This window comes from Pristis pectinata, chromosome 2 (genome assembly GCF_009764475.1).
Source record: "Pristis pectinata isolate sPriPec2 chromosome 2, sPriPec2.1.pri, whole genome shotgun sequence".
NCBI classification, from domain to species: domain Eukaryota; kingdom Metazoa; phylum Chordata; class Chondrichthyes; order Rhinopristiformes; family Pristidae; genus Pristis; species Pristis pectinata.
This window is the reverse complement of record NC_067406.1, coordinates 23,953,432-23,970,030: the sequence shown is the minus strand read 5'-3', so window position 1 is coordinate 23,970,030 and position 16,599 is coordinate 23,953,432. Positions and strand designations below refer to the sequence as shown.

The 16,599-nt window shown below is 44.9% G+C and overlaps 1 protein-coding gene across 1 annotated transcript in view; it reads right to left on the bottom strand.

Moving 5' to 3' along the window:
- Positions 1-12,389, bottom strand: part of haus1 (HAUS augmin-like complex, subunit 1) — a 40,331-nt gene extending 27,942 nt beyond the window's left edge. The window contains exons 1-3 of the mRNA XM_052041931.1: positions 12,264-12,389; positions 4,436-4,610; positions 3,564-3,699 (exon numbers count right to left, since the gene is read on the bottom strand). Coding sequence (XP_051897891.1) covers positions 3,564-3,699; positions 4,436-4,610; positions 12,264-12,284 — 332 coding nt within the window. The 5' untranslated portion in view covers positions 12,285-12,389. The remainder of the gene's footprint in view (positions 1-3,563; positions 3,700-4,435; positions 4,611-12,263) is intronic.
- Between the last annotated feature and the right edge of the window lie 4,210 nt (positions 12,390-16,599).

Here is a 16,599-nt window from a genome sequence, read left to right as displayed (position 1 = left end):
GAAGACAGGGAACATTAGGCCAGTTATTTAACATCATGATGCTAGAGTCAGTAATCAAAGGGGAAGTTACTAATTATTTTGGAAAACTGAATATAATCAAACCTAGTCAACATGATTTTATGAAAGGTAAATCATGTTTGACAAATTTGTTTGAATTCTTTGAGGATGTGACACGAAGAGCTGATAGAGGGAAATCTGTTGGTGTAGTGTATTTAGATTTCCAAAAGGCATTTGACAAAGTGCCAAATGAGAGACTGGTGCATAAATTAAGAGCCCACAATATTGATGGAAGTGGGTTAGCATGGATTGAAGACTGGCTGTCACATAAGAAACAAAGAGTTGAAATAAATGAGTCCTTTTCTGACTAACTAATAGAGTACCCCAGGAATTGTTTCTTGACCTTCAAATGACCTGGAGGAGGGATCAAAATACAAGGTTTCCAAGTTTGCAATATGAAAATGGGTGGAATGGCATATTGCAATGTGGACATTGTGATTCTGCCACAAGATTATAGTTAGATTGCATGATTGGGTAAAAATGTGCGAGGTCATGCAGTTCAGGGAGAGAAATCAAAAGGCAAATCATCTATAAGGAGAGATTGCAAAGCGGGAAGTTCAGACAGATAATTGTATTCGAGTGCATGAATCACAAAAAAGGAAACAGGCTGGTCCAACAAGTAGTTAAGAAGGCAAACAACATGTTGGCCTTTATGCAAAGGGTCTGGAGTTGAAGAATAGGGAGGTGTTATTAGAGTTGTACAGATTGTGGGTGAGGCCTCACCTGTACACAGTTTAGGTCCCTGTAACAAAAAAAGGATAAAGTAGCATTGGAAGTAGTCTAACAGAGATTCACCAGGCTAATTCCTGGGATGAAAGGCCTGTCAAGAGAGGCTAGACACTTTGGGTCTGTATTCCTTGGAGTTTAGAACAATGAGGGATGACCTTTTTCAAACATATAAGATGTTAAGGGGAATTGAAATGGTAAGTGTTGAGACGTTTTCACTAATGGGAGAGTCACAAACAAGGGGACATAGCTACAAAATAAGGGGTGGTCATTTAAAACTGAGGTGCATAAAAAAAATCTCAGAGGGTTTTGAATCTCTGAAATTCTCAGCTCCCGAGGGTGGTGGAGGCCAGATCATTAAATATATTGATAGTGGAGTCAGATAAATATTTGAAAGGTCGAGGAATTGAGGGCTATTGGGAATTGACAGTGAAGAGTTGAGACCAGCAGAGATCAGCATAGAAACATAGAAAACCTACAGCACAATTCAGGCCCTTCAGCCCACAAAGCTGTGCCGAACATGTCCCTACCCTAAAAATTACTAGGCTTACCCACAGACCTCTATTTTTCTAAGCTCCATGTACCTATCCAAAAGTCTCTTAAAAGACCCTATCGTATCCGCCTCCACCACCGTTGCCAGCAGCCCACTCACCACTCTCTGAGTAAAAAACTTACCCCTGAAATCTCCTCTATACCTACTCCCCAGCACCTTAAACCTGTGTCCTCTTATGGCAATCATTACAGCCCTGGGAAAAAGCCTCTAACTATCCACACAATCAATGCCTCTCATCATCTTATATACCTCTATCAGGTCCCCCTTCATCCTCCGTCGCTCCAAGGAGAAAAGGCCGAGTTCCCTCAACCTGTTTTCATAAGGCATGCTCCCCAATCCAGGCAGCATCCTTGTAAATCTCCTCTGCACCCTCTCTATGGCTTCCACATCCTTCCTGTAGTGAGGCAACCAGAACTGAGCACAGTGCCCCAGGTGGGGTCTGCCCAGGGTCCTGCATTGCTGCAACATTACCACTCGGCTCCTAAATTCAATTCCATAATTGATGAAGGGCAATACACCATATGCCTTCTTAACCACAGAGTCAACCTGTGCAGCTGCTTTGCGCGTCCTATGGACTCGGACCCCAAGATCCCTCTGATCCTCCACACTGCCAAGAGTCTTACCATTAATACTATATTCTGCCATCATATCTGACCTACCAAAATGAACCACTTCACACTTATCTAGGTTGAACTCCATCTGCCACTTCTCAGCCCAGTTTTGCATCCTATCTATGTCCCGCTGTAACCTCTGACAGCCCTCCACACTATCCACAACACCTCCAACCTTTGTGTCATCAGCAAACTTACTAACCCATCCCTCCACTTCCTCATCCAGGTTGCTTATAAAAATCACAAAGAATAAGGGTCCCAGAACAGATCCCTGAGGTACACCACTGGTCACTGACCTCCATGCAGTTCTTCGAGAATGTAACACAGTGTGGATAAAGGGGAACCAGTACTACATTTGGACTTTCAGAATGCATTTAATAAGGTGTCACATAAAAGATTATCGCACAAGAACACACAAGGTAGGGTATAATAAACTGGCATAGATAGGGGGTAGTGAACTAACAGAAAATAGAAAGTAGGGATAAATGGGTCATCTTCAGATTGGCAATCAGTTACAAGTGAGCTGTCACAGGGATCAGGGATCAACTATTAATAATCTATATTGAAAATCTGAGTGAAGTGATCAAATACATTGTATGAGGTATGATATATGATCATATTGAATGGCTAGGCAGGTTTAAGGGACCTGCTGGTCTACTCCTGCTAATATTTTCTAGTGTTCTTGTGTTATAATTATGTCTGGGATTAATTGAACAGTTCTTCCAAAATACTGGCACAGGCACCATGAACCAACTAGCCTCTTCTACACTGTATCATTTTGCAAAAGGGGCAAGAAATTGTGAACAGCATGTAATGCACGCACAAAGTCAACATTTAGATTCTTCGATTTGCTTGGTGAGTTTGCCAAGTGTCAGAGAGAAATATCCCAGGAAGGGCACAGGTTCCTTTGTCTGTATCGTGACCAGTTATTGCTGGATTAAAAAGCAGGAAAAAAAATCATTTACCATTTCTAAATCCTGCTTAAGTGTGCTTTCTCTCAGAAGACATGGGACAGATGATGATGGAATTTTAGTTGAGGTGCCAGCCAAATATTGAATGAGCAGTTGAAAATCATAAATTCAACAGCACCACAGCAAGATGTCAGAAATGAGGGTCATGGCCAAGGGAAAAGGGAAAATAAAAAAAAGACTTTCTAAAGTATTAACATCAGCAGCATTGAAGCATGTGGTGGAGAAAATCAGAAACTGTTACTCCATCCAATTACTAGGCACTAATGAAGACAAAAATTGGCTTGACAGCATCATAACCTACAATTCAGACTCTAATAGATGAATGATTACTAAGAAACAACACAAGAAGGGATACAAGAAATGGAAATCAAATCTTGTATTTAAAATTAATAACCAGACCAACCCACCCAAGCAACTGTGACAAATTTTAGGATACGATTAAAATCTATTACAAAATAATGTGTATATTTCAACCACACAGCACGTTTAATACCTATACCCTCTCATTTGTGATTGAGCTCTTGGATAAAATTGTAACAACGGCACACAGAGGGGCTGGAGACAAAGAGCGCCAACTTCCTTTTAGTTTTTTTTTTAAAATGTTCACTGAAACATTCTTACTGTTTGTTTACATCAGATGATTACCTGGTTTGGCAAGTATCTTTCAGGTTCAAAGCAAGGCTGCTATCCACCAGTGTTTTCAGGCAGCTGGATCCAGTACTAGAAAGGCTAGAGGTGGACAGACCCACACTGTCCATAATGAAATCCTGTATGTAGTCAGCTGAACAGAAAGAGAAAAATATACAGGAATTTACAGATTCAAGTACAATAATCATATTTTCATGTCAAATTAAAATTGGCACTAGCCTGGGCCTTAATCCTGGCATCCATTTTTCATCCGGGCACAAGATCCAAGGTTTGAATGAGTTACCAAACTGTCCTGGCACTAAGGAAGAGCCAAAAATATTCTTAAAAAGAAACCATGAGTTTTTCCCATCAGGGTGGAGACTTAATTCTAATCAAAATAATTGTCAGGGCTATTGTTGGCAATGAAAAGTTTAACAGGTCTCCACTTCCACCACTCTAAACAATGCCATGGTGAACATACAAGCTCCTACTTATTCACTACTTTAGACAGCACAACAACATGCAGGAAGGGCAACAGCTGAGTTTTGTCATTTTTCTTCACGACATCACTGAATATTGGCTGGCACTGACAACTTTACAGGAAGAGTGGAAAAATTAGAACAGAGGAAAGAACTCTAAACCCAATTCCAAAAATCACTTACAAGAAATCACATTCCATGTAGAATCTAAAGCTAAAGAAGATAAAATGGAGAAAAGAAAAACATTGTATCCTACTGAGGACCACAACTCAGGATGGAATCTCCACACGAGTGTAATCAGGTTGGAAATTGTTGTGCAGCATACTGCAGTGGTAATACTGCTGATCTCTATCCCTGACAAATTCTATATTTAATAAAGTCTAGTTGCATAATACTTGGCAGATAACACACCATCAGACTTGTATTCCTCAGTTTTTTGTTTAAGATCCTCAATCAGTTGTGCAACATCACGATCTCGAGTTTCATTCCATTCCATTAGGCGGCAGAGAACATCCATGGTCCATGGATTCACTTCATAGGAAGGCACTTGCTGGTCTCCAAACATCTTTGATAACCACATGGAAACCTGCAACAAAACAAAGAAAACTTAAAAATGTAATTAGATCAGAATATCCATTCATCTCGGTCCCAAACCTTCCCAATGAACACCAGCAATAAATGTCACACATCACTTATATTGTCAGTGGAACAGTTTAACTGATTCAGAGCCTATTCCACAGACCACAATGCTCCCTTCTACCCAGCACAAATTCTCTCAAACAGCTTGGCCTCCTTGCAACAACCAAAATGAAGTTAATTGAATCTACAGAATTGAACATAAGAAAATGACAATCAATAAAAGGCCAATCTATCAAACCTAATCTATACTGCAAAATACAACTTACATAAACAATAAGCTACATCAATGGTGCACAACACACGGCTCAGGGCCTCATGCAGCCTGCGTGTTGGATCCATCCGGCTTACCTACACCACTGTGAGGTCCTTTGCCCTCGATGTCTGGTCTCCATGCTAGGATTAATAACAATTGCCTAGCTGAAAGGAAAACTGAGTGGCCTATTTGGCATTTGCAGAGCATGCCAATTTTCCTGCAAAGCCAACAGAAACTGTGGGAGCTGGACTGGAAGGCCCCAGGCCTGCACCTTCTGAAAAGGAGTAGCCTACGATGTCATCAGGCTGAAAATCAACTGTAACACAAATACCAGCCTACAGGAGCCACTGGTGTCCACAGCTTATGGGCTGCCCCGGTCTGTCCTCAATGAGGGGTCAGTGGTGGAAAGGGTGAGCAGCTTTAAGTTCCTGGATGTCAACATCTCCCAAGATCTGTCCTGAGCCCAACACATTAATGCAACCATGAAGAAGGCACACCAGAGGCTCTACTTCATTAGGAGTTTGAGAAGATTTGCAAATTTTGCAAAGACTCTTGCAAATTTCTATGGATGTATGGTGGAGAGTATTATGACTGGTTGCATCACAGCCTAGTATGGAGGCTCCAATGCACAGGATCGCAAGACGCTGAAGACTGTAGACCCAGCCAGCTCCATCACGGGCACAACTGTCCCCACCATTGAGGACATCTTCAAAAGGCGGTGCCTTAAGTGACAGCATCCATCATTAAGGACCCTCACCATCTGGGACATGCCCTCTTCTCGTTACTACCATCAGGAAGGAGGTACAGGAGCCTGAAGACCCACACTCAATGATTCAGGAACAGCTTCTTCACCTCCATCAGCAGATTTCTGAACAGTCCATGAAATTATTCCTGCAAAATTTATGCCAAATTATTCCTTTTGTTTTTGCACTATTTCTTTATTTATATTGTAATTTATAGTAATTTTACATCTTTGCACTGTACTGCTGCCACAAAACAACAAATTTTCTGTCATTATAAAACAGTGCTAATAAATCTGATTCTGATTCTGTCATAATTGACACCTGCGAAGAGGCTCTTGGCTTCTCTACAAAGAATTGATTTGATGAGAATGACCATGAGATCAAGGAGCTAATTAACAATTACAAACATTGGACGGTCCGGCTCAAGGGAAAAGAAACAGCTCTACAGGCACCTGAAGGCAGAGGTCAGGCAGAAAGCCTAGGACCTAAAGAATTGATGGTGGATGGACCGAGTGCAGGAGGATCAGCAACTTTCTGACAGCCAATGACGTGCATGGGTTCTTCAGTGTTGTAAAAGCCATCTTTGGCACAAACACTCAAGATCACATTGAGTCATACAGTATGGAAACAGGCCCTTCAGTCTGCATCAACCACTGAGCAATCACCTACATTAACTCTACACTTATCCTTTTCTTAAAAAAAATCTTCACCATATTCCCATCAATTCCACCCAGGTTCTAGCACTCACCTACACACAGAGGGGAAAGTTTACAGCAGTCAATTAACCTACCAACCCATGCACATTTGGAATGCAGGAAGGAACTGGAGCACCCAGAAGAAACCCACGCAGCCACAATATGAACATGCAAATTCCACACAGACATCACAGGATGTCAGGATTGAGCCTGGGTCACAGAGCTGCTGTCTCATAGCTTCAACTAGCTCCACCACCCCAACAAGATCCAAGGATGGAGGTGAACTCCTCAGGGACAGAAAGGCAATCAGCACCTGCTGGAAGGAGCATTGAAGACCTCCTTAACTGCAACTGTGTCCTTTACTTCATGCCACAGCAACATATTTGGGCCAGCTTTGCCGCCACTCCTGACTGATAAAAAGTCTAAACTCTACCCTAACTCAAAAATAACAAGGCTTGGGATCCTAAAACTCGATGCCAAAGAGCTCGAGTCAAGAATTCACATCACATCATCCAAATTTGACAAGAGGTCCTGTGATTGTGACCATCTTTATTTACCCCCTCCCAGAGATCAAAGAGCTGCGTGCCAAATAATAGTGTGGATTCTGTCCAATGGGTGGCATAGTGGACATTATCTTCACCATGTGACAACCACCAGAAAAATGCATAAATGCACCACACTAAACCCTTTGACTCCATCAATCAGGATGGACATCAGGCAGCATCCGTGCAAATTTCCAGCATTTTTTGCTTTATAAATGATTTAAGGATGTGCTCAAAATCTCCTGGAAGAAATGCAATGTCCCACTGGCTCCTGTGAATCTCTGGCCCGCGACCTTGCAAACTGGAGGAGCAGCATTTCAAATGGCATTGTGAGCCATGAGTCCATGCATCCAATGTATACAGAAGCCCTGCATGAGCAGCAGAATGAGCACACTACCTCACCAAATACCCACCCACCCCATCGGGCACCCTGCTGTCCCATTTATGGAAGAGTCAGCAGTTCCCACAAAACTGGAGTAGTAGTAGTTACAGGAAGTCCCTGGGTTATAAACACCCGTACTTACGAACGGCGGGAAGAAGGCGTGGAATTGGGTGCAGAACAGTTTGCCTGTCAGTGTTGACTTTTTCCAGGTGATGGAGGTGGCAAATGGCTGGATCGTGGATTTCATGTGTTACAGTCTGTACCGCTATTTCGGGGCAGGGATGTTCAAGGAGTTCCGAATGATGAGGGATGCCATGAATGGTCACCAGCCACCCTCTCCTGCTGCCCCCACCCACCATCTCTCTCTCTCTCTATCTATCCAGCACTCGCTCTCCCCCGACAGGTCATCCCTGGGTAATGACCAAGGTCCGTTTCTACAGATGTCCTTACGTTGATTTTGTCCGTCAGTCGGAAAATACACAAAATTCACTCGATGTGGTAACTGTACCTCCACAGTACTGTACTGTAATGAATGACACCATTATGTGTGGAAATATAATACAACTGGAATCAAAATTCCATTTGGATCTTTATAGCAATAAATAACTGAAGCTTGTAAGTGATTTAGGACTATTGACACTAGATGTGAACTGTACGTAACTGTTGCGACTTACATACAAATTCACCTTACGAACAGACTCAAAAACGGAACTCGTTCGTAATCCGAGGACTTCCTCTATTCTTAATCCCAAGAAAAAGATCCTGTCATGAGGAAAAGATCCTGTGACAAATGATCAACCTCTTCACACCCCTAAGCCTTTCCATCATTTACAAGGCACTGTGATGGAATACTCCCCACTTGTCTGGTTCAGTGCAGCTCCAATAACACAAGAAAACAGGAGCAGGAGTAGGCCACCAGGCCCCTGAATATAATCATTCAATATGATCATGGCTGATATTTGCTGGTCTCAATACCTCTTCTGTGCCAGTTTCCCATAACCCTCAATTCCCCGATTTATCAAATATTTATCTATGTCCATCTGAAGCATATCTAATGATCTGACCACCACCACCCTGTGGGGTTGAGAATTCCAGAGGTTCATTACTGTCTGAGAGAAAAAAGTTCTATGTACCTTAGCTACAAAATAAGGGGTTTGTCATTTACAATTATGCTCCCTGGTTCATGATTCTCCCACTAGCAAAAATATCTCAACATCTATCCTGTCAAGTCCCTTAGCATCTTACATGTTTGAATAAGGTCACCCGTCATTCTTCTGAGCAGATCCAAACTGTTTAGCCTCTCTTGATAGGACAACCCTCTCATCTGAGGAATCAGCCTAGTGAATCTCCTTTGGACTGTCTCCAATGCTACTTTATCCTTTTTGTTAATACAAGGAGCCAAAACTGTGCACAATATTTCCCGTGTGGCCTCAACCACACCCTGCGCAACTGTAACAAAACAGGATATCTTTATTAGTCACATGAACATTGAAACACACAGTGAAATAAATCTTTTGCTTTAAACTCCAACCCCTTTGTAATAATGGCCAACATGCTACTTGCCTTCTTAACTACTTGTTGGGCCTGTCTACTTCCTTTTTGTGATTCATGCATCTAGAACATCCAGATCACTTTGAACTTCACTCACAGTCTCTCCCCCATTAGATAATAATCTGCTTTTTGATCCTTCTTACCAAAGTGCATGACCTCACACTTCCCCATGTTAATTTCCATTTGCCAGGTTTTTACCTAATCAGTCAATCTATCAACATCCCACTGCCGAATCACAATGTCCTCATCACAACGTGCCCTTATTTTCGTATCACTGACAAACTTGGAAACCTTACATTTCGTTCCTTCCTCCCGGTCATTAATGCAAATAGTAAACAATTGAAGGCCAGAGTTTATCCCTGGGGTACTCCACTAGTTACATCTCTCCAGCCTGAAAAGGACCTATTTATTCCAATGCTCTGTTTTCAAGTGACAGCTAGTTTTCAGGCCACATTATCCCACTTACTTCAATGCCTTGGGCTTCTAATTTATGCAGCTGCTTCTTATGTATCACCTTGTCAAATGCCTTTTGGAAATCTAAATACGCTGCATGTATAGGTTCCCCTATATCAAATATCCCTGATGGTCAGAATCAAGGGGAGGGGGTGGGGGAGCGGGTACACAGTTTATAGAACTAAAGGGATCAAGGATATGAGGAGAAAGCGGGAACAGGCTAGAAACTGGATGATCCTGGATAGGATACCCAGGAAGAAAAGTGTGTAGATGATAAGCAGATGGAACCATGTGGGGAAGAGGAATAAAACAAGGTAATGGGGGGCTAGGGAATTAGAAAAAGGGGGTGAGAGAACCTGGGTGGATCAGAAGGAACACAGGTGGTATAAGTTACCTGAACTTGGAAAATTCAATGTTCACACTATTGGATTATAGACTGCCCAGGCGAATATGAGGTAGTTATTCTTGTAGTTTGCATTTGGCCTCACCCTGGCAGTGGAGACAGGTCAGTGTGGAGTTGAAACAGGATGCAACTGGGTGTTCAGGATGGCCACTGAGGATAGAGCGCAGGTGCTCCACAAAAAACTCAGTCCACGTTTGGTCTTGCAATTTTCCAATTTCACACCCTGTGTTCCTTTCTTTCTCCAATCTAGGTTCTCTCATACCCCCTTCCCATTTTTCCAACTACACCCCCCAACCCCCAGAGAAACATAAACATCATGGCAACAGCCCCTATAACATCCAGTAGATCATATCACCAAAGCATAGGGCCACAAAGATGTCCACATCATCCATGCCAAGACAAGCACTGATAACTGCTGGACTGACCACTGCCTAATCTGCTCCAGTATCTCCATCACCTTCTTGCCAAAACCTGAGTGTTAACATAGTATCACTGCAAGAGGATCAATGCTGAAGCCCTGATGGACCCAACAAAGGCTTTCTTTCTTTTCCTCTCTTCCTTATCAGATTCCATAATCTGCAACCCTTTGTTGTCTCCATTCATCACCTCCCAGCCTCTGTCACCAACTCCACCCTTCCCTCACCCACCATCTACCAATCAACCCCTTCTCACCTGGACCCACCTATCGCTTGCCAGACTTTGCCCCACCCCTCCCCCTCACCTCTTTATACTGGCTACTTCCCTTCTACTCTTTCAGTCGAGAGGAAGGGTCTTGTGTCCTGAAATGTCTACTGTCCATTTCCCTCCAGAGACGCTGCCTGAACTGCTGAGCTTATTTTTAGCTCCAGATACCAGCACCTGCAGACTTGAGTCCCCAACAAAGGCTGATCTTCTCAGACAGCACTTCACAGACGACCTCTCTGCACATTGCAGAATGGCTGCCGTTTAGTGGGTACAGTGGTTAAGTTACTGGATGAACAGTCAAAGTTCTGATCTAGTGATCACATGGATAAAAGTTTCAAATCCACCATGGCAGATAGGGAATTACATTACAAAACAAATAAATAAATAGACAAATAAATGTGTGACATTAAAAGTGTTCTGATGCAGTAAACCATGAAACAACCAAGCTGATGTAAAAGCTCATCTGGTTCACTTATGCCCTTAAAGAAAATCTGTCACCCATATCCAGTCGTCTAGATGCATCTCCGAACACTACCAGTGTATGTAGTTAATCCTTAACTGCCGTTTCAGTTTAAGGGCAATTAATCAGAATCAGATTTATTATCACTGACATATGTCATGAAATTTGTTGTTTTGCAGCAGCAGTACAGTGCAAGACATAAAAATTACTACAAGTTACAAAAATAAATAAATAGTGCAAAAGAGGTAGTGTTCATGGAACAATCAGAAATATGATGGCAGAGGGGAAAAAGCTGTTCCTGAAATGTTGAGTGTGGGTCTTCAGGCTCCTGTACCCCCCTCCCCAATGGCACTGACTGTGGTCTCCCAATAAGGAAGTGAAGGATCCAGTTGCAGAGGGAGGTACAGAGGCCCAGGTTTTGAAGCTTGTTGATTAGTACTGAGGGGACGATGGTGTTGAACACTGAGCTGTAATTGAGAAACAGCAGCCCGACCCATGTTTTGCTGTTGTCTAGGTGCTCCAAAGCCAAGTGGAGAACCAGTGGGATTGCGTTCGCTGTAGACCTGTTGTAGTGATAGGCAAATTGCAGCAGGTCCAGGTCCTTACTCAGGCAGGAGTTAATTCTAGCCATGACCAACCTCTCAAAGCACTTCATCACAGTAAATTTGAGTAGATACAAGAATGTACAGTATATACCAACAACGTCCACATTCCATAAACAAATAAAAATAAAACTGATTTCTGCTAATTTGATGCACATTGTCAGCCCCTAAAGGGATGGTTCAGTGATCTCTTATTTACATATTTCGCCAATTTACATAATTTTTAATCATGCTTTACTTTGAAGTCAACTTAAGCCCTTATGTAAAAGGGCTGCCATCTTCAATTTATAAAAACAAGCTATCCTTCAAAATAATTCACTGCACTTGCAGTACTTTGGCACAATAAAATACTATAATCAATTCTTTAATCCAGCAGCGAACAACATTTTTATTCATTTACAACATTCATTGCCCATTCCTCAATTGCCAAGACTTGTTTTTTAAATTCCAGATTGATTTTTTTAATGCAAGTTCTTCAGCTGGTGTAAAAGCAGAAAATGCTAAAGACACTCAGCAGCAGTGTCATTGACTTGAAACGGTAACCGTTTCTCTCCGCCCATAAACACCGCCCGACCTGCCATTTATTTCTAGCGGCTTGTTTCCCTGCCCTCCAGCACCAGAGACTGGAATGTTGACTGACAACCCAACCAACCAATCAGGAATCACCACAATCTCAAGCAATCACATCAATCAAAAGCAAATCGCTAGGCGGGACTTCCGCTTCTTTGGCGTTGACATTAAAACGACGCAGAAAATAGTTTTAAAAATCGAACTATAACATATACGGTCTAAATTTACACACAACTAAACGTTGAAAAAACTAATAAAATACCTTGGCGCTTTTAGAATCCATGCTACTGTAAAAATATAAAGTTAAATTTGCTTAGAAAGGGAAAAATCGGGGAGCGCTTCCCGCCATCGTTTTGAGGCCAGTTACCCAGGCTCCTTTGCGATTGCCCCGCCCGCTACGTGACGTCATGCTTTGGTGACGTAGTGTTTGGCACCGCTTGGCTCACTTAATGGCAAAGCAGGAATCGGCAAATGCTGGAAATGTGCAATGGGAACAATGCGGATACTCAGTATCTGCAGAAAGAGAGGGAATAATTCTGATTAAAATATTAACTGGGAAACAGGTAAAACAAACATCCACTGAGCATGCTGCATCCACACCAATTAATGTCCTATTAATTCTGTAAATGTGTTATTCCAATTGCCAAACTTGGACAAAACTCACCAGGAAGTCAATGTGTGTTTACAGGTATGTTTAAACACTATAATGCACTCTGTACTAACTCAATGTAACTGCACTGTGTAATGAATTGACCTGTACGATCGGTTTGTAAGACAAGCTTTTCACTGTACCTCGGTACAAGTGACAATAATAAACCAATACCAATAAGGTTAAATCACCATCACAGCAACGTAATGCATCGAGAGAAAGATATCCCTGTAGAATTTGAATTTCCATTCAATAACCGAGCACTCTATGTAAGGATTTGGATGTCGTGAGCAAGTGAGGCATCTGTTGATCAAAGGTGCAGTTAAAATCGGACAATATATTACAAGTCTAACTGAAACAGTTTGTTGAAAATTTAAGTAAATTTCACACAATCCACAGGTTCAACAAACATTGTATAAGAACACTGCACCTCAGCATTTCTTAAATGTTTCTCAATTCATTGTGATCACTCGGTCTGTCTCCTGATATGCTGAATCTGCATAAGCAGCCAGAATGGTTCCTTCGCAAAAGACGCAGAACACAAAAAGGTGCGTTTTTAAGATATTTATTTATTTAGTCACATGTACATTGAAACATACAGTGAAATACACCTTTGTGTTACTAAGAATGTGCTGGGGGCAGCCCGCAAAGTGTCGCCACTCTTCCGGCGCCAACATAGCATGCCCACAGCTCCTAACCTATACGTCTTTGGAATGTGGGAGGAAACTGAAGTACCCGGAGGAAACACACGCAGACATGGGGAGAACGTACAACTCATTACAGACAGTGGTGGGAATTGAATCCAGGTTGCTGGCGCTAAAACAACATTATGCTAACCACTATGCTACCGTGCCGCCCTCTATGCTACCGTTTCACTGTGTTTCGATGTACATGTGACTAATAAGTAAATATCTTATATCCTCTTACAGCCAGAACTTCCATCAGCACAACGAAGCATAACATCTTCCTATTTTTCATGTGACACACACTAAGTCCACTCAGCTGCTCAACTACCACAGGGATTTCCAAGTTCTTTCAAGGATCCCAAAAATACCAATTTCACAGAGAATCCAATCAAACGTAACCATTTCCATGTAGTGGCTAGCTACACACTACAAAATGAAGACACAGAGTCGCTGGTTCGAAATCAGAAGTCGAATAAATAACAGGGGCGTGGTGCGCCTTTGATATCCCAAAACTTCCCACGCTACAGTTCGCGCGGGTCACCTGACCTTCCCACGCGCGGGCTTTCCTAGCCCGACGATGGGGAAGAAGGAGGGCCCCGCGCCATCTTGGATCTGGGCCTCCGATGACGTTCGCGATGTCGGGAGCCGGTTCGATGCTGGTGCGGTGAGTTGCTACATAACCTCCCCCCCAGAACCGGCAATACCGTCGCAAAAACCAGAATTAAATAAACTATGACTTGGGTGGCCTGCCCCTGCGTCGTGCTCACTGGACCACCACGGGTTGGTCCAAATCTAAATGAGCCGGCTTCAGCCGGTCAATCGTAAACACCTCCTTGCGCCCCCCAATGTCCAGCACGTAGACCCATTGTTCCTGATGACCCGGAATGGCCCTTCGTACGGCCGTTGCAGTGGTGATCGGTGCACGCCCCTCCTGACGAAGACAAATTTACAGTCTTGGAGGGAAGTCAGCATACGGGTCGGGGCCTGTCCGTGTCGCGAGGTGGGAATCAGGGCCAGGTTTCTAAGCCACTTGCACAGCCGGTCGAGCGCCACAGCAGGTTCTTCCTCTGGCCCCCGAGGGGCTGGTAGGAACTCACCCGGGATGACTAAGGGTGTTCCGTAGACCATCTCCGCGGACGAGACATGCAGGTCCTCTTTTGGCGCGGTGCGTATCCCCAGCAGGACCCAGGGGAGTTCGTCTACCCAGTTGGGCCCCTTAAGGCAGGCCATGAGTGCTGACTTCAGGTGGCGATGGAACCTCTCCACCAGCCCATTGGATTACAGGTGATAGGCGGTGGTGAGGTGGATCTGGGAACCTCACAGATCGGCGATGGCAGACGACAGGCCGGAGGTGAATTGAGTTCCCCTGTCTGAGGTGATATGTGCCGGGACACCGAAACGGGCCACCCAAGTTGACAAAAGGGCCCGTGCAAAGGACTGGGTGGAGATGTCTGCGAGGGGAATGGCTTCAGGCCAGCGGGTAAAACGGTCGACAATCGTGAGGAGGTACCCCGCTCCTTGGGAGACTGGGAGGGGGCCGACCAGGTCGACATGGATATGGTCGGACCTCCAGCCGGTAGGTTGAAAATCCTGTAGGGGGGCCTTGACATGCTACTGTACTTTCGAGGTCTGGCAGTGAGTGCAGGACTGGGCCCATCCGGAAACCTGTTTACGCAGGCCATGCCAGACGAACTTGTCTGACACCATCCAGACTACTGTCCGGACGGATGGGTGTGCAAGGCCAAGGATGGCATCAAGCACCCGTCGGCACCAGGCAGCTGGGACGATGGGGCGGGGTCTACCTGTGAAGATGTCGCAGAGCAGGGTGCGCTCACCGGGGCCTACCAGTAGGTCTTGCAGTTGCAGGCCCGAGACTGTGGTGCGATAGCTGGGCATCTCCATGTCCGTTTACTATGCCTCCGCCAAGGCGCCGAAATCCACCCCCTGGGACAAAACTTGGATGGTGGGCCGTGACAGTGTATCCGTGACCACGTTCTCTTTCCCAGACAGATGGCGGACGTCAGTGGTGAACTCTGAGATGTACGACAAGTGCCGCTGCTGCCGTGCTGACCAAGGATCTGAGACCTTGTTGAAGGCGAAGGTCAACGGCTTGTGGTCGGTGAAAGCTGTAAGCGGCCTGCCCTCCAAGAAGTATCGGAAGTGTCTAATGGCCAGGTACAACGCCAACAGCTCATGGTCGAAGGCGCTATATTTGAGCTCTGGTGGTCGAAGGTGCTGCTGAAGAACGCCAGCGGTTGCCAATGCCCTTCGATAAGCTGTTCTAGCTCGCCTCCGACCACTGTGCTGGAGGCGTCAACCGTGAGGGCAGTCGGGACGTCTGTGCGAGGATGCACCAACATGACCGTGTCCACCAAGGCCTGCTTGGTTTCAACAAATGCGGCGTGAGCCTCTTCCGACCAAACAATGTCCTTGCTTCCACCTGACAGGAGAGCAAACAAAGGGCACATGATGCGGGCCGCGGATGGTATGAACCGGTGATAAAAATTTACCATACCAAGGAATTCCTGCAGGCACTTGATGGAGGTGGGTCTGGCGAAATGGCGGATGGCGTCGACCTTCGCAGGCAGGGGCGTGGCGCCATGTTTGTTGATCCGATGACCCAGGAAATCGATGGTCACCAGCCCGAATTGGCATTTGGCTGGGTTGATGGTCAGGCCGAAATCCCTCAGGCGAGAAAAGAGTTGGCGGAGGTGCGTGAAATGTTCCTGGCGGCTGTTGCTGGCGATCAAGATGTCGTCGAGGTATATGAAGGCGAAGTCAAGGTCGCGCCCAACTGCGTCCATCAGTCATTGGAAGCACTGAGCAGCGTTCTTGAGACCAAAGGGCATCCAGATGAATTCAAAGAAGCCTAAAGGTGTGATCAACGCCATCTTCAGAATGTCGTCCGGATGCACCAGGATCTGGTGATACCCGCGGACGAGGTCGACCTTGGAAAAAATGGACCACCTGTGCAGGTTGGCAGCAAAGTCCTGAATGTAGGTCCGGGGTTGTAATGTCGTTGAGGCATCGGTAATCGCCACAGGGTCGCCATCCTCCGGCTGCCTTGGGGACCATGTGTAGCAGAGAGGCCCATGGGCTGTCCGACCTGCGGATGATCCCCAGTTCCTCCATTTTTTTGAATTCCTCTTTCGCGAGGCGGAGCTCGCCTGGGGGTAGCTGCCGGGCGCGGGCGTGGAGGGGGGGCCCTGGGCGGGGATCTGATGCTAGATGCTGTGATTGTGCAAGGTGGTGGAGAACTGGGG